The sequence below is a fragment of the Talpa europaea genome, assembly GCF_964194135.1.
Source record: "Talpa europaea genome assembly, chromosome: 1".
NCBI lineage: Eukaryota > Metazoa > Chordata > Mammalia > Eulipotyphla > Talpidae > Talpa > Talpa europaea.
Window position 1 is genome coordinate 10,283,371 of NC_140073.1, and position 23,603 is coordinate 10,306,973.

The 23,603-nt window shown below is 33.9% G+C and overlaps 2 protein-coding genes across 2 annotated transcripts; both read right to left on the bottom strand.

Moving 5' to 3' along the window:
* Nucleotides 1-2,055: 2,055 nt before the first annotated feature.
* Nucleotides 2,056-16,039, bottom strand: LOC311168648 (uncharacterized protein; the record flags this gene model as incomplete). The annotated part of the gene is made up of 4 exons (XM_084230279.1): nt 2,056-3,015; nt 11,727-11,860; nt 12,648-12,790; nt 15,105-16,039. The coding sequence occupies 4 exons, from the start codon at nt 16,037-16,039 to the stop codon at nt 2,056-2,058; spliced, it is 2,172 nt and encodes a 723-aa protein (XP_084086405.1).
* Nucleotides 16,040-22,393: 6,354 nt separating this feature from the next.
* On the bottom strand, nt 22,394-23,335 carry LOC311168714 (olfactory receptor 8H1-like; the record flags this gene model as incomplete). The annotated part of the gene is made up of 1 exon (XM_084230405.1): nt 22,394-23,335. One exon carries the CDS (start codon nt 23,333-23,335, stop codon nt 22,394-22,396), a length of 942 nt encoding a protein of 313 aa, XP_084086531.1.
* Between the last annotated feature and the right edge of the window lie 268 nt (nt 23,336-23,603).

Sequence of the window (23,603 nt, forward strand, 5' to 3'; positions counted from 1 at the left end):
GAGACACAGACTGACATCAAACATTCCTTGCATTTTTAGCCAATGCTAAAAAGTACTTGCTTATGAACAGATTTCTCTCCATAAATTTTTCATTACTTCTTTTACATCTTTGTTTCTTAAATAATTAGAAGTGGCACAAGTATGAATAGACCCTTATATACTTTATTTTCCTATTGAAAAGCAGACATATTTAAAAATGAGAGATGCCACAACAGAGCCTTCATTGGAAAGTCCAACTCCAATTCAGAAAGCAAGAAATAACAGCAAAATAGACAAATGGCAAAGAGAAATAATTTTACAAGGAAATAATGAACTAGAAAATCTGGGATAATTAACATTACTTAGAAAGTTCTATCTCTTACATGTGTCTTAATTGAATTGAATGAAATGTTAACAGTTTCCTATGTATGTGAATTGATTGATATTGTCATGACCCTGATTTATTAAGATATTATGTATATATATTACCATTGTAGAACCCTCACTAGTAGAAGGCTGGGAACAATTGACAGAGAAACTTCACTTCTCAACTTAAAAGGAACCATTTGTTCAGGAAGACATTTGTAAGCAGACATGTGAGTGACAATCTAAAAAGTGGTATAAATATAGGCATAGAATAATTCAATTTGAGAACAGATGTACTTCATGGCTATGGTCCTAAAGTTTCTCCAGATTTTGGTGAGATCCACCTGACACTATCATTTCCCCTTCTTGCAGACAGCAGCCAGGAACTCCCTGTGATGCATCACACCTGCCCTGCCTGCCAGGCTTCTGGGACTTGCCAAGAAGTTCAGAACCTTCCACCCTTTACTGCCAATGGAATCATATATTTACATTGTTTTAATGGTGTCTCCTTTATGTGCACTTGACTAGCTGTAAGTGAAACCTTTCCACTCTGGCAGAAGTTAGCACTTTAGATATCTGAACACCACACAAATATTTATTCACTTAGGGAAAATTTAGAGTAACAATACAGCTCAGCCATTGGTCTAGATTCTGCACTAGATTAGAAATAAGTCAAATACAAGTTAAGGAAATTAAAATGCACATTATGTAATGTAGTGATACTTGTAATGATTGCATTTAAGAAAGAAGAAATATGAGATGTAAAGGAAGTGAATTGCAATGATCATAATATAGTCCAAGAGGTCTCACAAAAGAAATGATATTCAAGGAAGGAATCATGTGGATAACTGTGTAAAGAATCTTCCAAAGGAAACCTTCCCAGTAAAAATTTACTTGTATTTCCAACTGTCTGTCTCTATCCAATACTGATCATATAGAGATGAAAGTTAACACTATACATGTTATACATATTTTTTTTCTTTTCTTAAAGCAACATTGGTTAACAATAATGCATAAAATTTAGAAGTATAGTTCACAACCCCTCAAATAATGGCAACATACCATGCCATCCACTTAAGTTCTGCTAATCCTAAACCAACAGATGAAAGAGATCACATATAAAACATACCAATATTCATATGCTAAGATCTCAATTCCTTTACCTCAAAATCTGACTGTGTTTGGATATTAGTTCTGTGAAGGTAACTAAAATAAATGTTTTCGGTTTGGTGTTAACTCAATATAACTAGTATATCTATAAGAAGATATAAGGACACAGACACTGGAAGTGAAGAGGCAATAACTGCCATCTACAAAGGCCAGGAGAAATGTCTCAGAAGAGATTGACCTTGTTTTCCCCTTGACTTCAGATTGGGAGAATCCAGAACAGTGAAAAATAATTGCTTGCTGTGTAACCCACCAGATGTAGTGTTCTCTTATGGCAGCTCTAGCAAACTTCTGCATTCTGTCAGCACACACGTACATGTATGTTTACATGTGTGTTCATGCACACATATGTATCTCAGAATGCGTTAAATCAGAAGCAAGTGGATAACGGGTTTTCTGCATATGTGGAAACTGCATAGTTGCAGATGTGACTCCTACTTTTATATAAAAAATATCCATTAAGAATAAAAAGATACAACAATGTAAAATATTCTTGATATGGAGATAATGGACCATATTTTTAACTCGTTTACAGTTTTATTGTCAGTGTGAAGAATATACTTTATTGAGAAACCAATTTTTACCAAACACTTTTTTCATTGCCTGTTTTACATCTTTGTTCCTTAAACTGTAGATGATGGGATTCAGCATGGGGATCACAATGGTGTAAAATATTGACACTATCATGTCATAGTCCAAAGCATAGCTGGAACTCGGTCTCATGTACATGAAAAGGATTGTTCCATGATAGATGGATACCCCAGTCATGTGAGAGCCACAGGTAGAGAAGACTTTCCTCCTTCCTTCCGGAGACTTCATCCTCAGGATTGCCAGCAAGATGAAACCATATGAGATCAGGACAATCAAAATAGCAATTATCTCAATAGATCCCACAAAGTAGAAGAGTAAAACCTGGTTTATGTGTGTGTCAGAACAAGAAATAGAGAGTAGAGGAGGGATGTCACAAAAGACATGCCTAATTTCATTGGATGCACAGAAAGACAGGCTGAATGTGACCCCTGTGTGCACAGAAGCATTCAAAATGCCACCAACATAGGAAGCAATTATGAGTGATACATAGACCCTAGGTGACATGCTGACTGAATACAGGAGCGGATTGTAGATGGCTACATAGCGATCATAAGCCATGACGGCCAAGAGGAAGCTTTCTGTGGTCCCAAAAGTCACAGCGAGAAACATCTGCATTGCACACCCAAGGAATGAAATGACTTTATTCTTTGACATAAAATCGATTAACATATTTGGGGTAATTACTGAGGCAAAGCAAGCATCCACAGATGATAACACACTCAGAAAATAGTACATGGGGTTATGAAGCCTCGAATCTCCAATCACCAATAAAACCAATCCCAAATTTCCCACCATAGTAAACAGGTAAATTGCTAGAAACAGGAAGAATAAGATCATCTGTACTTCAAGCTTGTCTGTGAAGCCCATTAGGACAAATATTTTGACTTCTGTGATATTTCTCATGTTGGCGTTTCATGGAGTAATCTTGCACGTATTCATAAAATTGCCATTAAGAGTACTATGACAAAATTGAGCATATTGAAATTCAAGGAAAGTGAAGTTTGTCCTCACTTTTATTTCTTGGTAATGCATAATTTCCCTGCAACTGCTCAGGATACAGTGACAAGATGGTGGGTCGATGGTAGATGCCACTCCCTATAAAATCAAAGTTCATGAATCTGAATTCAAAGGTCCATTATTAGTGCATAAAATGACACTAGTTGGAGGATAGTTTTTATTCATATAGTGTATTACAGTTCATTTTATTGTCATATATCCAGCTATAAGAGATTCAAGCTGCAGGATATTTGAGATGTCAGAAACTTGAGAAGTCAGAATATTACAAAGATATTTGCCTCAATATTGAGCCCAAGGTACATTTGCAAAGAAGAGAAATAACAGGCCTGTGCTTACTATAGGAATAGACTTTCGCACATGTTATTTCATGTTTATGGCAAGTCTCAAGCTAGTGTCAGAGACAAGATTCAATCCCATGCCCTCTTTCAAAGTGTCTGCAAGTTCATTGCCTTTTTTCATTCTACCACTGGCTTCATTCTACCACTGACTTCCCCTTTTACCTCCTCCATTGAAATGAAACTGACCATGATTTGGGGTACATTTGGATATTTTTTTAAACCATTAAGGCTAGAGAAACATCATTAACTAAGTAGCATTCTGAAACATCTACGTTGTGTAGAAAGAAAATTAGATTAAATGATCTAAGATTAGATTGTTAGATTAATTTAACAAAATTAGATTTAAATAATAATTGTTTTCCTAGTTATATCAAAATATAAACCCAAAGGTAGTTAAGTAGGTCAGTGCTTTTCCTCTCTTTTATTGATCAACTTCCTGATTATTTTACTTTGAATTGGTCTGCCTTCTTCTGTCAGGAAAATAAAAGTATGCAATCCATTTGCAGAATTCTGCTTCATTCTACAAAGATAAATTAAGTATTTTCAATTTTCCATGCTGTATTTTAAGACTTGTTTTTTAATTCTTAGACAAACCCTGCATATATCAGATTGAGAAGAATGAATTTTATTCACTTATACAATGGGCAACAATAAAAAGTTTAGTACTGAGGAACTTATAACACATTTGCCCTTGATATTTTAGATTCTACTTCCTTAAATATTTAGCAAATCTTCTGAAAATACCTCTTACCTGTGGAACAGCAAGTGTAGTTAGATACATTAGGAATACGGTTCATTTAAATTGCTTATATCTCTTACTCAACTGTTGATAAAACCCAAAGGAGGTGCCCAAGGGGAATATGTTCCAATTAATTTGTTTCAAAATAGCAATGTGGTGATTTACTCAACAATAAAAGAGCAGGTGATGCTGGAATAATGTATTACATGTCATATTTACAAAATGAATAAACTTATTTTGTCTCTGGTTTAAACTGTTGCCTAAAAAAAGAAAATACATATGTTTTGACACTAGATAATAAATCTTAAGATAAAGACCTATTCTTATGGTTATGATGTTGGGTTAGCACTAAATTCTCTGAGAACCAGTTTCATCCTCCTGGCAAATTAAGACAGTTTTAGATTGCAACAATCAGTAAATATAGTAAACCACAGTAATGTAAAACAATATACACTTCACAGACTCTAACAGATGAGTTTATAGTCAACCAAATTCATTATACATTGACTCTGTTCAAATTATTAAGGGTTAGATTTGAATGAATGAAGTGTATATTTTGAGCTTTTCAAAAGATTGTCTTTCAAGGTAATAAGTAAGATAATGTCATGGAAAGCATGTATTCATAGACAATAGCTCACTCAGATTAAACAAAAATATCTACTATTCATAGATAGGTAGGCATATACATGCACAGTTACACACATACAACACACACCCTCCCTAGGACCAAGACAGACACATTTAATATTGGTAGGCAAGGAAGATTCAGTAAAATTTTAATTTTTCTTCAGTTTTCCACCTGCTTCACATTCTTACCAAGACTCAATCATAGTGTCACAAAGAGATTGTGAGCTGCTGAAATAGTGCTGTGGGTTACTGAGGACCTAAGAAGTATGCAGCAAAGATAACTTTTGTGAGGGTTACAAAGTATGCAGAGAAGTACATTAGTTGAGTATGGCAGATACTGGAAAAGCAAGTTTCATCAAAGGAGACCAATTTACATCTTCACAAATGATGTATGAAGATTCCCTTTTCTCCACATCTTCTCAGCAGTAGACATTTCTTATATTTCTAATAATAGCCATTCCAACATGTATGAAGTGATATTTCTTGTGCTTTGGGTTCCTTTTTAAATTTTATTGAAGATGATATACATAAAGTATCAATACATATATCATATATACACAGCTTGATAATTTTTAAAATGAGATTGAGAGGATTTAATATATGATACCTAAATAAGAAACAATTGCAGCAGAGATGGGACAGTACACAGATGACTTTAATATTCTATGTCAGCCTCCCCTGGTGGTGCAGCAGTTGAGTGTTGGGCTGCAAAGCTGCCCACAGCCTGTGCAGCACCAGTTTGATCCCCGGCCACTGGTGAGGGTACCACATGGCGTGCAGACCTCTCCTGCCACATCCGCTGCTCCCCTCAGCAGTGTACTTCGTCAGTCTGCCTGTTCTGTTCCCCACTCTGGCTCTGGTGAATTCTCTCAGCCTCCTGTGCGTCTGACTGTACCCAGTGCTTATGTAAATAAATAAATAAATCTTTAAAAAAAAAAAGAAAAATAATAATATTCTATGTCAGAAGCCGTTAGTATATTAGACATTGGGAATATAGAAAACTTAAGCTTTTTGAGTTGTACAGGCAATTGTTCTATACTGAGGATCCCATACACTAGGAAGACTGATACACACCCAATTATGAGCATAGAAACTATACATTAAATGTAATCCCAAATGATCTATTTCTAGGTCTATGTTCATTTTATGATGTGTATCAGTCTTTCTTTCCTCCCCCTGCTCTTCTTCCCTCCCTCCTACTTTTATTTTTGTCCTTCTTTCTTCCTTTTAAATTTAGATTCCATAATCAACATTCCCTAGCTACTATGTTAGAACCTCTGGAGGTGTGACTTAGACTTCCAATCTATAGACTGGTGTATGGGATCCTCAGTATAGAACAATTGCCTGTACAACTCAAAAAACTTAAGTTTTCTATCTTCCCGATGTCTAATATACTAACGGCTTCTGACATAGAATATTAAAGTCATCTGTGTACTGTCCCATCTCTGCTGCTGCTGCAATTGTTTCTTATTTAAGTATCATATATTAAATCCCCTCAATCTCTCAGTGACTTTGAATTTATTTTGCATATCACTTAGAAATAATAGATCTTTAAAAGTTTAAATGCAGTAATCTTTAATAAAGGATTGTAAATTCTGTTATAGCTTATGCATTCATACTATTTTTCATTATGAATACATTTATATTCATATTATAATATTTATATTAATAATATTATAATACTATATTATTTATATATAATCTATAATATTTATATTAATTTATATTTATATTGATGATTTATAATAATTTATATTCATATTATACTATAATATTATATTCATATTATAATATTTGATCATATTATAATATTTTTTAGAAAAGTAAATAGATTCTATTCTGAGAAAGAATAAATTGGGTTTCAAAGATTTGAAGTTATCAACTCAATGGTACATAGTATCAGAGCTAGGACAATATCCTGTATCAAATTTCCTTTCCAATCTTAAGCAAGTACTCTTTACATTGAGGGTCATTTTATACCAGAGCCTAAAGTGTATTCATGCATTTACTTTAGCATGCAGTTCATTGCTCCAGAATGATTCATTTGTTTACTGAAAAAATGAAATTCTCCTGTCATATTTCTTTCCCAGAAGACAATTAGTGTTTTCTCTGTGAAGCATCCCTGTGGACTTTGAGAACAGCTCGGGAATCTGCTATAAGAGTCCCAATGCTTACTACTCAGAGTTTCTTAATTGAATGGGCAGCTCATTTCCACAGGTAAAATGAAAGATATTTTTATCACAATGTATTTCAGGAGAAAACTCTGAATCTCTAATTAGAGTCTATGCTTTAAAATTTAAATCTGAGATAGAATGTCTAATAACTTTGAATTGAATTAAAAAATTGAATGAGGGAATTTTAGGAACACAGCAAGAATAAGAGGAACATGTCTCTACATACCTGGGTCCTTAGAAGATTTGTAAGTTAGAAATCTTATTTAATTTCCTTCAGGAAGATAACAGATTTTAGGTGGTAGAAAGAAGGACTATAATACAACTTTAGGGAAAAGTGTTAAATAGAATGATATTAACTATCAATCCATCATTGCTATATGGGATTTAGGGATCATATTTTTTTTTCTCATGAAGATATATAAATAAATTGAAAATTCATTTTACAATTAGCTATTTGATCAAGAAGTCACTTCAGTTTTTGCTTTTTTAATATCATGGTCTACTTAAGATAGATGACTTTTCAAAAGATTTCAAATATACTAGGTAGTTATTTTGTGCTGTTTCTGGGAGAAAATATTTCCAGACTTTTGGCATATGACCACATATAGGCTAACATTCAATGCAAATGATGTAAAGTGCAGGGCAGGAAATATAATCAATCCTGACTTTTGCATTTACTAATCTTGTGACTTAGTTAAGTAATTGTTCAGGCTTGTTCTCGGTTTTCTCATCTATATAAGGATGCTGCATCACTTAAATTGCAAGTTATATATAGATTACAAAACATGTGTACAAATTTTCTAATTGTTAGTAGTCACTTCATAGCAGATGGTAGCTGCAATCCTAATTTTCTTTCATCTCATTGTTTGTAATTCTGTTCTCATGGGTGTTTAGTATTTTAAGACTTGATACTTTATTACAGATGAGCAACTGATTTACTTTAGTCTACCAGAGTGTTCATATTTTATTAAAAATGCAGTGTTTAAATTTTTTGTCTCTCTGGTCTGTATCTTAAGGTGAAATCAGATAGCTGTAAATACAATCACTGCTCATTTCCTTAAATATCACTTAGAAAAATCTGTTCAAAAAACATCTTGGAAGAAGTAGGTAAACCCGTGGTTTTTGCCTATCATTTTTCCAGTACCATATGCTGAAGTAGATAATTGCTCATATGGGGCATGATTTGGGTTAAAATATACCTTCATCCATAAGCCACCTTGTTGCACTCCACATAAATTCTGAGAAATCAAAAGTTATAAGAAAATTATTGTACATGGCATTATCAGGAGGATTTTAAGGGAACATACTATTATTCTGCTGACAAGCCCTACATCAAAATGCATGACAAAACATGTATTTATTTAAAGGGTCAGGCACCAAGAATATTGGGATTCACAGGATTTAACTTCATACGATGGAATTTTAATATATATAGTAAAATTCATATGGCAAATTATATAAATATATATACATATGCATATATATATATAAATAAATACTCTACATTGAGGGTCATTACGTGTGTGTGTGTGTGTGTATGTGTGACTAAAAGAGGTAGTACTTAGTTTCTGGTTTGGTGCCCATTCTTTGCTCAATAGCTTAATGAAAACCTGATTACATAACTATTTATTTTTTATTGTTAAGTAACATTGGGAAGACCTATTTAGTGAATAGGCATCCTTTTAATAATATTGACAGTTTAATTAAACATTTCAATAAATCTCATAAATACTTTAAAATCACATTATGTTCATGTAATGAAATAAGATAAACTTGAAAATTTGGGTCAATCATAGTTATTCTTTGGTTTGATAGGTTAAAAATTACTTTTCTAAGGAACTCTGTCACCGGGTGCTGACTCTGAGAGTTTAATACATTTTAGAGTCCAAATATCACATTCTTAGTCATCCACAATTTTCTCATCTCACACATATCAGTTAAGATTAGAATTGCAAACTTGCCGAGCTTTGTCAGATGTTTGTCAATCAGCATACACTTTCTAATGGATTCGTGTGCGAGATCTCCAATTGGTAGAGCTTTCAAAATGTTCTTGCATAAAGTGTTCTTCACTGTGCTTCCTCTATTCCAGTTATTGTTTCATCCCTGAAACTCTTGGTAAACATTTTTTTATATATATTTTGGATTCTTGAGAGAGAGAGAGAGAAAGAGAGAGAGAGAGAGACTGAGTCCAAAGTGGAGGACAAATAGAATAATTAATTTTTAAAACAGAAATGAATTTTTGTGATGTCCAAAAATATATTAATAAAAAGTTTTATTATTGATGCTTTAATAAGCTATTTTTATTGATAAAATTTTCAAACTCAACTATCAATTCTAAATAATTCTAAAACATTTGTGTACAGATGTGTTCTTATACGCAATGTGTGAATTTTCTGACCTTACACAGAAGTTGATATTTTGCCTACTTGCATGTTTTAAGTCTCCAATTTTCTAAGGATTAAATGAACATTGTTTTTGTTTTGTATCCCCATATCTAAGAGGTTATTCATTCTTTGTATTAGAAATATCTTCCACATGGTTCTGAGAAAGTCTTTCAGCTTTCTTCTTTTAAGGAAAATTTTAAGCTGACTTATCCATTCTTTCTAAATGCCCAAAGGTCTCAGTTAATACAAAAATGCAGGTGTGCATGCATGGATGTAAATTATTGGTGGTCCCTGATCATGTACATGAAAAATATTTCATGTAAATACATTTTGGTCTGTCAATACTACAGGAAAAATGAGCTACTGTGTAGAAATCTTACTTCTAAATAATGTATATGTAACATTAAATTTTGTTTCAATCATAAAACTGTTCCCTCCAGTTACCAGTAACTCTTTAACTGTTTGTTGTTGTTACTGTACACAATGCATTTCCTTCACAGTCCTGTTTCTATTGAGAAACAGTTTGCTGGGATAGGGAAATATAACAGAAATAATATGCTAATTTGCAGCTTATGCAGTAACTTTCTTCTTTTAAAAATAGCTTCTATAATTAGCTTTATTACCAATTACGGGGCGATTTTTATTTTATAGCCATTTTAAAAACTCCCTAATAATCTATACTGTACTAAATAAATAGTCATGGGGTATCTTTTCTAGATTTAGATCTTAAAAATAAACCCAAGCTTGTTGCAGGGATAATGAATATATGGATACAGAAAAATCTAACATTGGTATTCAGTTAAAATTTGAAAAACACAAACAGTATAACAGACTGCAAAATAAACTATAAAGAATGTATAGTGATGTGTGTTCAAGGAAGAAAAAAGCAAAGCAAAACAAAACAACATATAATTCTCTTTTTGTTAACATGCATCTATCCCCAGAATAACATTAGTTGTCTGTTCAGGAATGTTCAAGAATTACTAGTGAAACAGGATGGTAGCTAGATCTTGAAGATATCAGTTCGTTCGGTCAGAAAGGTTGTCCCATATGAAGAATCAGCTATTAGTATAAAATCCATTTTGTGACCAATTGGAGACATTTTTAATTAAAATATTTTCACATAGTATTTATTTTTAAATGCAATTCAGTTATATGATATATGTGTGAAGGCTGCCCTATTAACGATTACAAATATTAGGCAATGAAATATCAGGCACACTATCCAAATATAGGGCAAATAGTCAGGTGTGTAACTGTTATTAATATATTTTTAGATTTTAAAATGGATAATCTTTAATCTTTGTGAAAATTAAGGTGATACAATATTTGATTAGGTTTATTCATATTAAATAGAAAATATTAATACACACATATTGGCATGTTTAACATTATCAATTTAGCCAGCATTTTTATAACATATTTTCCTTGATTTATTTATGCAGTTGAATGCAATCTTTGGAGCCAAACTTCATCACTACCTATTCTTTCACTGCCAAGGATTTCAACATTCCTATCTAAAAAAAAAAATCCATTTCCAAAAATATTGTCTTTAAACCCATAAATAAAAACAGAAATGTCGGGAATGCCCTCACATTTAGATTCACACAGGATTCAACTGAAAAACGTGACTGAGGTCACTATGTTTATATTAACAGGCTTCATGGCTGATTTTGAGATGCAAGTCTTTCTGTTTTTACTGTTTCTGGCAATTTATCTGTTCACCCTGATAGGAAATTTGGGGCTGGTTATATTGGTCATTGGGGATTCCCGGCTCCACACGCCAATGTACTACTTTCTGAGTGTGTTATCCTTCTTGGATGCCTGCTATTCCTCCGTTGTCACCCCAAAAATGTTGGTCAATTTCTTGTCAGAGAACAAGGCCATCTCGTTCATTGGCTGTGCCACCCAGATGTTTCTCTTTGTGACTTTTGGGAGCACGGAGTGCTTCCTCTTGGCCGCCATGGCTTATGATCGCTATGTAGCCATCTACAACCCGCTCCTGTATTCGGTCAGCATGTCACCCAGGGTCTATGTATCACTCATAATTGCTTCCTATGTTGGTGGCATTTTGAATGCTTCTGTGCACACAGGGGCCACATTCAGCCTGTCCTTCTGCGCATCCAATGAAGTCAGACACATCTTCTGTGACATCCCCCCTCTCCTTGCTATTTCTTGTTCTGAAACACACATAAACCAGATCCTGCTCTTCTACTTTGTGGGATCAATTGAGATAGTCACTATCTTGATTGTCCTGATCTCCTATGGTTTCATCCTGTTGGCAATCCTGAGAATGAAGTCGGCGGAAGGAAGAAGGAAAGTCTTCTCTACCTGTGGTTCTCACCTGACTGGGGTGTCCATCTACCATGGAACAATTCTCTTCATGTACGTAAGACCAAGTTCCAGCTATGCTTTGGACCATGACATGATAGTGTCGATATTTTACACCATTGTGATCCCCATGCTGAATCCCATCATCTACAGTTTAAGGAACAAAGATGTCAAAGAGGCAACCAAAAGGGTATTGGGGAAAATTTGGTGTGGCAATAGGTGTATTTTTCACACTGACCATTAAATTGACACAAATAAAGAATTACACTTTCTCCCAAACTCAAGGACACTGAGTGTACTAGATTGTTGGAGTTGTTATAAACAAGCACCAATGGACTGGGAACTTAAACTGCAGCAGTTTATTTCTCACTTTTCTGCAATCTGTAAGTGTGAGATCAAGATGAAGTCAGGAGGCCCCTTTTATAGGTAACAGTCTTCTTTTCCTGTCTTCCCAGGGACTTTGCTTTACTCCTCATGTTTCTTTTTTCTGATTCTCTCTGTTCATGACACCATTCCTGCTGGATTACAGTGTAATGTGCCCAAATTCCTGGAGTCATCACTGTGCTGGTTTCTGAAGATGCATGTCTCCCACTTTTATTATCTTATCCAGGGTATAGACATTAAATATTTTCCTTATTTCCTCATAGATTATAGGGACTGAGCACTGACTATTATCAAGATTACATGTAAATTCAAGAACAGCAAGAGATAAGCATCTTTCTAGGTGTCTTCCCACAACCAAGCCCCACCACATCTGTATGGGTCTCCCCCATTCATCTTTGCCTGTGTTTTCCATTGACCGTCCCACTCTGTGATGCCCTTGCAGTGGCCACAACTCCTCCATGTTCATGATCACCATGAATTTAGGGGCAGAAAACACCCCTACTATGTGCTTGAGTATCCCTGCTTCCTGCTTTCAACACACAGCATTTACAGAGCAAGAACATAAATCCTTCAAAGTAAACTTGAAGTGGCAGAGGTTGTCCATCTTTTTTCTTATTGATATTTCTATCTTTATAACTATTAGTGGTTTGTTGTTGACAGGTTTTTGATATGTTGCCATAAACTAGACTAAGCCTTAAATTACAATAAATCACAGGTTATGTAAAATGTGATCTACTCACATAAGAGGGAATCTATAGCACAGATGCAAAAATTTCATATTGCCGTTGACTGTATTATACATATGCAGTAACATTATACAAATGTGTTCTAGACTTCATTATAAAAAGAACAGGGTAGTCTAAATTAAGCATGACCTCAACAAAAGTGTTGACTACAGAATCATAGGGTCTGTTGTCCTCTTTGTGAACACAAACCAACAGGACACATTTAGTCATCATAGAAATGCACATAATAAATGAAATGACACATTACACACACAAGATAAGGGAGGAGCCAAAAAAGGCATATCACTGAACAGTAAATGTTTGTCAAGCACTTATCTCTATTTCTAAACAAAAACAAATGGCAACATCTGTAAATATATTATCTAAAAAATATAGATATCAGAATAATAAAAGTCATAATAACATCAGATGGTACTGATATATAATAGGAATTCATGTAATATAGATTTGGATATCAACATGCTAACTTCTCCCAGGGAGATGTTTCACTTGTGAATCAAGCCAATCACATATGATTACAATATGATTTACTGAGAGAAATACACACTTTATTAATACAAGCATGCACTAAAAATATATGTAGATAAATTTATTTTTAATTTTTTAAATTTTTCTTTATTGAGGTAACATAGGACTACAACACCATAAAAGATAAAGGGGAATAGGTTCAAACATTCTCAGATGTATGTTACACACCACCCCCACCATGAAATCACCCCTAACCTAGACCATTGGTCTCCCTCACATCTCTTTCCACACTCATTTTCTCCCCCGTAGTAGCCTCATTTCTGCAGTCATATTTGTATGGTTTACTTTGGTTTAGTCTGTTCCTTTGTTATTTTGTTCTGCAGAGAAAAAAAATAATTGAAGGGAAATTGAGCAGTCTCCCTGACAAATTTTATGGGTGGCAACATAACCTCAATTGTTTTATAACATTTCTCTATTCAATAAGTATAACAAAAAAGTGAAGCATTTAATTCAGTAATTTACTTTAAAGAACATAACAAACTTTAGAAACCAAGGAAAGGTGATGGTTTTTAGAAATATACAGATGTTCAACAAAGAAGTGGAGACTGAAGCTATGAAACTGTCACAGGGTGAGACCATACGGTCTTTAAATGTTTAGCAGGCAGAAACTAGAGAGATTTTACTGTATGCAGATTTATAGATTGCTGAATTTACAACACATCAAGTCTAGAGCAATGCTCCATGGGAATCTTGATTTATTTTATAGAACAAGAACATAGTCATCTCACAATATTTCAATAACAAATAAATTAACAAAGTTTAAACTTGCAAGTGTACAGAAAGCTACAAAACAGTACACCAGAAATTTTGCTTATAGATGCAAAACCTACATTACTCTTCATTTTAGAGAATGGACACTAAGCAATCAGTAATTGTAGGGCAATTCTATTTCTTTTACTTTAATCAATGTTTTCTAAATTTCCTGCAATGTTAACATCTATCAGTTAAGTTGAAATTTGTGAAGCACTGAGATTTTCCTTTTTAGTCGTTTGTGTGCTTGTCTATTAAGTTAGTCAAAAACATGGTTATAAAACCATGTGAATATTCCTTAAAAAAACACTCTGTATTAAAAATATTGCAGGAAAATAAGTCTTCTTATTAATGGAAAATATTTATTATAAATGCCTTAAATTCTTTATATCCATCATCCAATTTACTCTTCACAAAAACTCTATGAACATGGGGTTATTTTTGATCTTGTACAGTTTAGAGAACTGAGGATAAACATCAAGTGACTTAGTGAAGGTGATATAGCTAAAGATCTAGAATCTAAATCCAGTTTCCCTGTTCTAAAGCAAGTGTTCATATTCATTCTACTACATTCTTTCTGAACATAATGTATTAAATGATTACTGAAACTGTTTTTTATTTGTGCTGACAATGGAGTTCTTTTGCATAATATAAAATCTCTGAAGTTCGCTTAGGCAAGGGAATTGGTATGATATACTATAGAAGATGATGCCTCCATTATCTTATTTTGTGCATCAGTTGTCCTTGAATTTGAGCATATATATGAGACCTATTTCATTATTTCTATTATAATATAGATTACTAAAGGCATACTCCTAGAAACACCCAAGAACATATTAGGTCTTCAGTATGGGTGAGAAAGGGGTCAAGAGAAACACAAGCAAATGAAAGAAGTCAGGTATTTCAGAGAGACCTTAAGGAAATGCCCTGTAGGGGAGAAAGAAAAGTGGAGCTGAAAACCTCAGCATCACTATTTCAAGTGCCTGGAGCCCTCTCTCTTCCGCAGAAGTCTAAGGACAGCATTTTTCACTTCTTTGTTACGAAGGCTATAAATGAGGGGATTCAGCATGGGAGTCACAATCGTATAAAACACAGAAGCCACCTGATCCTTTCCCAAGGAGTAGGACTTACTTGGTTTTAAATAAGTGAAGATCATAGTGCTATAAAAGATGGTGACAGCCATGAGATGCGAGGCACAGGTGGAGAAGGCTTTTCTCTTTCCTGAAGCAGAATTAATTTTCAGGATAGTGGAGAGAATGGACATGTAGGACACTGATATTGTGATAAGAGAAACCATGAGTGTGGAGCCAGCAAAAAAGAATATCATGAATTCAGTGCCCTGGGTTTCAGAGCAAGACAAGGTTATAACTGGGGATGTGTCACAGAAAAAATGATGGATTACATTGGAGTCACAGAAGTGCAATCTACGCATGCAAATCTCATTGACTAAGGAATTTGTAAAACCTACCAAATAAGACCCGAGGACAAGGGAGCAACAGCGTCTTGTGGACATGACAACCGGGTAGTGGAGAGGATTGCAGATGGCTACATAGCGATCATAGGCCATGGAGGAGAGAAGAAAACATTCAGCAGCACCCAACAAGATAAAAAAGTACATTTGTGTGAAACAACTTGCATATGAAATCTTCTTGTTGGAAGTCAGTAAGTTCCCTATTGTTTTAGGGGTGATGACAGATGAGTAACTGAGGTCAATGAAAGACAGGTGACTGAGGAAAAAATACATGGGGGTGTGAAGTTGGGCATCCAGACGGATGACCATGATCATCCCTGCATTCCCCAGCACGGTGATCAGGTATATCATGAGAAACAGCACAAAGAGCAGCAACCGGATGTCTTCAGCATCTGTCAATCCCATAAGGATGAAGTAAGGCACATCTGTGTTATTCCATCTATGCATTATGCTCCACTGCTTTTACCTGTTGAGAAGTCAGAGTTGATATTTATTAGATATAACTTCAAAAAGGTTTGTTTTTCCAATGCACTATGGGTGGTGCACTATGGGTGGGTTGGGGAAGGTTGAACTATATTGGCAATATCTGGTGGCAAAATGCAAAATTACCTCAATTAAAAATAAATAGCTAAATTAAAAATCACAAAAATGTTTATGTTTATATGAATGACCTGTCATATGTATAGTTGTTTAATAATGATGAGTGGTTTGCAGAATTTGATAGAATAAAATAAGTTTTATTGCCAAAGAAATAGCTATAAATTGAAAATTGGAAATGAAGTAATACAAGCAGACAAGTTGCTTAATTGGAATGAAAGTGACATTATTCTAAATGCTTCCTTTTTTTGATGTAATTATTACATGTGAGAATATTATACTGCAGGTGTTAGTTTTAACTATTTTTTTAGATTAGAGAAAAGGCATCGTTCAAGAAATTTATCTAGAGTCAGAGCTATTAAATGATATCACTGTGAGTACCATATTCACCATTATAATTAATTTTAGTAACCCTGGAAAAACTGTTATATATAAAAAACAATAATAGAAATGTGGTTTTAAGGCATTATTTACTAAACCTTTGCTTCTAATGTTATTTAATATTAATGACAAACCTCAATCTTAGAGAAATTCTCTGGGTCTTATTGGTGCAATTAATACTAATTAATATTAGTACCAATTTCCAATGTTTTCCTAATTTAACCATTCAAAATCAAATTTCCTCAAAATTGTTTTCTATGATATTGGTATTGCTTGGAGTTCCTGATTCCATTAACCTTGTATTTCTGTCTCCACAGGCACAGGCATCACTTAAGGTCTATATTTAGATGACAAGTGTGTGCATATACTTCTGATATGTGTCTGTTTTTATTTGAGTCTAACTAAAATGCTCCAATTTTGAGAGGAATACTTACTGTGAGCCAAGGTTGGTGAAAAAAACAAAGCATTCTTCCAATATTATCAGTCTAGAAATTGTTCACCCTAAAATTTTCCTCAGAAATAAAATATGAAAACCATCTGAGTCGAAAAGTTCTGAAATACAGTATATGTTTACTTAGAAATAAGTGCTTTTTAAGTTTTTGTGCACTCATTTTATTCTGATGTAAATATCAGTCAACCTAGGAATTTTCTTAAGGTCCTAGTCAAGTGGAAATTTGCCTGGAAGTGATGTCTGTAAAGAATATTAGGGTGTTACTGGAAACATAAGTGGAACAGAGTTGCTTTTAGTCTCCTGCTGATAATTCCAGGGCACCTCATATATTGGGGATGGGTGATAATGCAATGTCTGATCATCCTTGAGGGACTAATTTCTAAGGAAGACTGGCAAACTTCCAAGGACAAAAGCTCAAGGACTCAATACAGCTGTGTAATGTTTTACACCTTAGAAACCACCTAATAAAGAACCTGGTTTGTTTTTCTTTTTTTCTAAATTTTTGACCGCAGATGTGAAGAAACTGTTTTTAAGTTTTTACTGAATCATTCTATTACTGGAACCATTAGGGATAGAATGATTTATTTTTCATAATGAAATGCTTTTATATTTATAGTATGTTGCTATCATAAGCATAAAGCATGTTCACTGGAGAAACATAGAATAAAACAAAATTTAAGAAACAAAATGAAAACAATTAAAATTGTTGCAACATTTTTATAAATTTCTCCCAAGTATTTTTCTTTGTACATATGTTTGGGTACTGATAGAGATGTATACTTATTATTATTCTGTGTATCAGCATCCAATCCTTATTTTATGATAAAATTTGATAATATAATCATGAACAATGATGTATTAGCCTTTCATGAAACCCATAATTTCATGTATTATGTGTTGGTTAGTATCTCACAGCTGGCTTCCTTTTAGAAAATTTCATCTGCTGGTAAGTATTTTGAGGCATCTTGGGCTGCCTGTTCAAATTTGGCAGTGACCTGATTCATCTACTTAGCTATATTTGTTCCACTTGTTTATTACATTAATGTAGTTATTATTTTTTATATTTAGAACATTAACATTGACGTTAGTAAAATTTATTAGTAAAATCTCAATTCCTCATTATGTAACCAGGTCCAATGTTTTCTTAGTATCAATGAAAGTAAATTAAAATATGAAAAGAACAGTGAAGTATTGTATTGAGGATGGCTGTATAAGATGAGAACGCAAAGGAATATCTGAAAAAGGATGAGCTGTGAATGAGATTAAAATATTCTTGTGCATCTTTATCAATTCATAACAATGAAATATATTTTTTATGTAGATTTTTAATTATCTGAGAGGAGAGATTGCTCAAATCACAATAATTTCAAGAGATAATTTGTCAGAGCTACTTTTTTTTTTTTTAAGATTTTTATTTATTTATTTATATAAGCACTGGGTAGAGTCAGAAGCATAGGAGGGTGAGAGAATTCACCAGAGCCAGAGCCGGGAGCAGAGGAGGCAGACTGATGAAGTATACTGCTGAGGGGAGCAGCGGGCGGCAGGAGAGGTCTGCGTGCCATGTGGGACCCTCACCCTCTGGCCGGGTTCGAACCGGCACCGCAGAGGCTGCGGGCAGCTTAGCAGACCAGCGCTCAACCACTGAGCCACCAGGGAGGCCCAAGAGCTACTTTTGATTGCTTTATCATATGCTGTTTATTCTTTTTTTTATTTATTTATACAGTTTTATTATTTGTCTTAATAAGTTCATTATCAACTCATCTGTCTCAACATTCTAAGTGTTGTAATATCTAAATGGGCTTTAAAGGGTTTTTTTTTGTTTTTTTATTAATAATTAATTTTAAAAAAAAATTACATCATTGCTCATTTTTAAATAATATTTGCTTCTCCCCAGTTTCCAAAGACTCAGCCTATATAATTTAATTTATTTTATATTTGTTGAATAATGGTTCTTCAGGAATTCCTGTAATGACACTTGAAATAAAGCAAGTTAATAAAGAGTACCTATTCTTTTTATCTGAAAAAAAATAGGATGAAAAGGGATGTCCTGAGAATGAGATTAAAATATTCTGTGCACCTTACAGCAATTTATATGCCCACATTACACAGACATGAAAATTGCCCACTGGCACCCGTTTTACAGTTAATTATGAAAGTCTCAAATTTTAAAAACTTCTATTAGCACTTTTCAAAATAAGTGAATTTCTCAAAAACATTTTTATTATAATAGTTTATAAAATACATGTCGATCAGAGAGATAAACTGAAAATCTATTTATTAATGATACTTACAATAACTTCAAATAATGGAGGCTCACTTTTCATTTCTCACAAGTTGCTAACCTATTTATTTGTATCAATCCCCAGAATCTGGGACTCACTTTTTGAAGTTAACAACTTCCTAGGGCTCTGTGAGGGAGAAGTGGGGAAAGAGCAATTATGGAAAAGGGAACATTTCAGCTATGTATATAAGATGGCTTGTTTCATATAAGTATGAAAAGAAGGAGAAATCTGGCTTATTTTATATATTATGATCATTTCATTTCTGAGCCTTATCCCAAATTTTATGACATTGAGCAATTTGGATTAAGTGCAAGACTTCTGCAGAAAGAAACGATTAGCTATATAATCTTAGAAATTCTAAAAAGAAGTTGGTCCTTGCATTTAACTATACAGAAGTACATGCCCTTTGGGCCTCCCTAGTGGTGCAGGAGTTAAGACACAGCCTATGAAGCAATCCAAGACTCAACCTACGAAGCATTCTGCAGCCACTGCAGCAAGAGTTCGATTCCCGGCCAGGGAGTGACACACATGGTGCAGCAGACCTCTCCTGACTTTCCCACTGCTCCCCTCAGCAGTGCACTTTGGCCAATCTGTCTGTTCTGTTCCCCACTCTGTCTCTGGTGAATCCTTTCACACACCCCCACATCTCTGACCTGTACCCCAGCTCTTGTATACATAAATAAATAAATCTTAAAAAAAAAGAATTACATGCCCAATGCAAGTGAAAATAAAAATATTACATAGAAATAGAACCAGTAAATAAAAATTAGGAGTAAAGTCATGCTGTGTTTTCACTGGAACATACACTCACTTTTTACTGAACAAAAAAATGTTTGTCAAATACTAACTGCTATTTGCAAATAAAAGTAAGTGGCAATAATTATAAATATAGAATCTTGGCAACATAGATGTGAAAATAAAAATAAATCATAATATTATTAAATGGTATTGATATTATACAGGAATTTTTAAATGAATTCATGTAATATGAGATTTGCTAACTTCTCCTGGAAGGTGTTTCAGTTGTGAATCAAGCTCTTCACATATAATTACAATACAATTTCATTTTGTATTAATGCACTATAATTATCATTGGAAGAATGAAAATAAATTATCTATTAAGGAATTCAAAAGTTTCAACAAAAAAATTGAACACTTGGAAAAATGGGAAAATACCTTCTTAAAAATTTGAATAAAAACATTTATAAGTAAATGTAAAGAACCTTAAATAATGAAAATCTCTGAAGCTGGAATATTGCAGAGAGAATTTAATATCAATTCTATACTATGCAGAGAAAATTTAAAATTTTATTTATTTTTCTTCTTTGCGGTAACACAGGTTTATAACACTGTACAGGATTTAGGGGAATAGGTTCACACTTCTCAGATGTATTTAACACACCATGAAATCACTCTTAACCTAGAGCACTGGGCTCCCCACTATTCTTGCCTCCACCATTTTTCTCAACCTGCAGTCATATAACTAGAGTTTATTTGGTTTAGTTAGGTCACTTCATCATTTTTTTTTCCTATAGAGAAAATATCTTTTTAAAAAGGAGAAGTTGAGGACTCTCCCTGACTCAAGTTTATGGGTTGTCACATTATCTGAATTTATATTTAATACTTAATTTTATCTCATTTCTCCATTAAAAATATAAAGCAAATGACTAAAGGATTTAATTCAATAATTAACTTTCAAAGAACATAACAACCTTTAGAAACCTAGAGAAAGACAATGGCTTTTAAAAATATGTAAACTTTCAACAAAGAAGTGGTGATTGAAGCTGTTAACAGGTCACAAAAAGGGAGGGTCTTTAAATGTTTAGCAGATAGAAAACAGAATTTTTACTGCATGCAGAGATTTAAATGATGAATTCACAACACTTCAAGTCTAGAGCATGCTATATGGCAGTCTTGAATTTCTCATAGACCAAGAACACATTAACCTCACAATATTTCAATGACAAAAGATATGATGAACTTTAAACTTGCAAGTCAACCAGAAAGCTGCAAAGAACTAACTACATAGGAAACACCAGATATTTTACTTATATATATATATATATATATATATATATATATATGCATTAGCTACATAACTCTTCATCTAAATGCTAGGCCATCAGTAATTGTTAAGACCTTTCTATCCCCTTTTCTTTTTTCAATATTTTATAAGTTTTCTTCAATGTTAAATTCTACCAACTAAACCCAAACTTTTGAAGCATTCAGATTTTCCTTTTCAGTTGTGTGTGTGTTTAAATTAATCAAAATTAATGTATAAAATAGAGTGAATTTTTTTTAAAAACCAGTATGTATTAAAAATATTGAAGGAATACATCTTCTTATGATAAATGACAATGTTTACTGTAAATACCATAAATGCTTTATGTCCATCATCTGATTGAATCTTCACAAAAACTTTAAAACCATGGGATTATTGTTTGTCTTGAAAAGATTAGGACACTGAGGCTAAATTTAAGTGACTTATTGAAGTTTCTATAGCTCAAAGATAAGCAGATCTGCATCTAATCCAGTTTCCTGATTCCAAAGTGCTCAGTCACTCTACTATATTTCTTCTACATTACTGGATTAAATGATTTCTGAAGCTGTCTTTTATTGTGGCAACAATTGAGCTCTTTTCCAATTATACTATAGGTGTCACTGTTAGCCATACTTTTACATTAGAAAAAGGATATAGACAGTTCAAGATATCTATCCACAGTCAGAGCCGTGAGTCTACAAGAGAGACTGAATGCAAAGCGCTAATAAATAACATATTCTCCATTATAATTAATTTCTCTTTAATAATAGCCTGTGCAAGGGAATTGGTATGATATCATTTCAAAGATGACAACTCAATTTTCTGACTTTGTCCATCAGTTGCCCTTAAATTTAGACATATGTTAAGACTTACTTCATGATTTAATTACAATATGAATTTCTAAAGACATTCTCCTGGAAATGCCCAAGATCATGTTTGGTCATTTAACAGAAACACAAGCAAAAGGAGTCAATATTTTTATGCAGACCTTAAGGAAATACCCTGCAGGGAATAAGAAAAGAGGAGCTAAAAGTCTCAGCATCACTATTTCAAGTCCTGGAGCCCTCTCTCTTCTGCAGGAGTCTAAGGACAGCATTTTTCACTTCTTTGTTGCGAAGACTATAAATGAGGGGATTCAGCATGGGGGTCATGATAGTATAAAACACAGAAGCCACCTGATCCTTTCCCAAGGAATAGGATGTACTTGGTTTTAAATAAGTGAAGATCATTGTGCTATAAAAAATAGTGACAGCCATGAGATGAGAGGCACAGGTGGAGAAGGCTTTTCTCTTTCCTGAAGCAGAATTGATTTTCAGGATAGTGGAGAGAATGGACACATAGGACACTGACAGCATAATAAGAGAAACCATGAGGGTGGCAGTAGAAAAAAAAACTATTATGATTTCGATGTCATGGGTATCAGTGCATGACAGGGCTAAAATTGGAGATGAGTCACAGAAAAAATGATGGATTACATTGGAGTTGCAGAAATGTAACCTGCTCGTGCATAGCCTATTGACTAAAGAGTCTGCAAAACCTACCAAATAGGACCCAACAAGGAGGGACCAGCAGCGTCTTGTGGACATGACAACTGGGTAGTGGAGAGGATTGCAGATGGCTACATAGCGATCATAGGCCATGGAAGAGAGAAGAAAACATTCAGTGGCACCCAACAAGATGAAAAAGTACAATTGGGCGAAGCAATTCAGGTAAGAAATCTTCTTGTTGGAGGTCAGTAAGTTCCCTATTGTTTTTGGGGTGATGACAGTTGAGTAACTGAGGTCAATGAAAGACAGGTGACTGAGGAAAAAATACATGGGGGTGTGAAGCTGGGCATCCAGACGGATGACCATGATCATCCCTGCATTCCCCAGCACGGTGACCAGGTATATCATGAGAAACAGCACAAAGAGCAGCAGCTGGATGTCTTCAGCATCTGTCAATCCCATAAGTATGAAGTAAGGCACATCTGTATTATTCCAACTATGCATTGTGCTCCTCTGCTTTTACTTGTTGAGAGGTCAGAGTTGATACTTAGCAGAAATGTCTTCCCAATGGTTTGTTTTTCCAATCCAATATGGAATGCACACCAGGATAATTTGGTGGGGGAGTACTTCAGTGGCGATATCTGATGGCAGTATGCAAATATTACCTCAATTAAAAATAACAAAATACATTTAAAAACAAAAGTATTTGTGCTTCAATGAATAATGCGGCTTATGAAATATGTTTAATTTTTCTATTTTTATAATGAGTGGT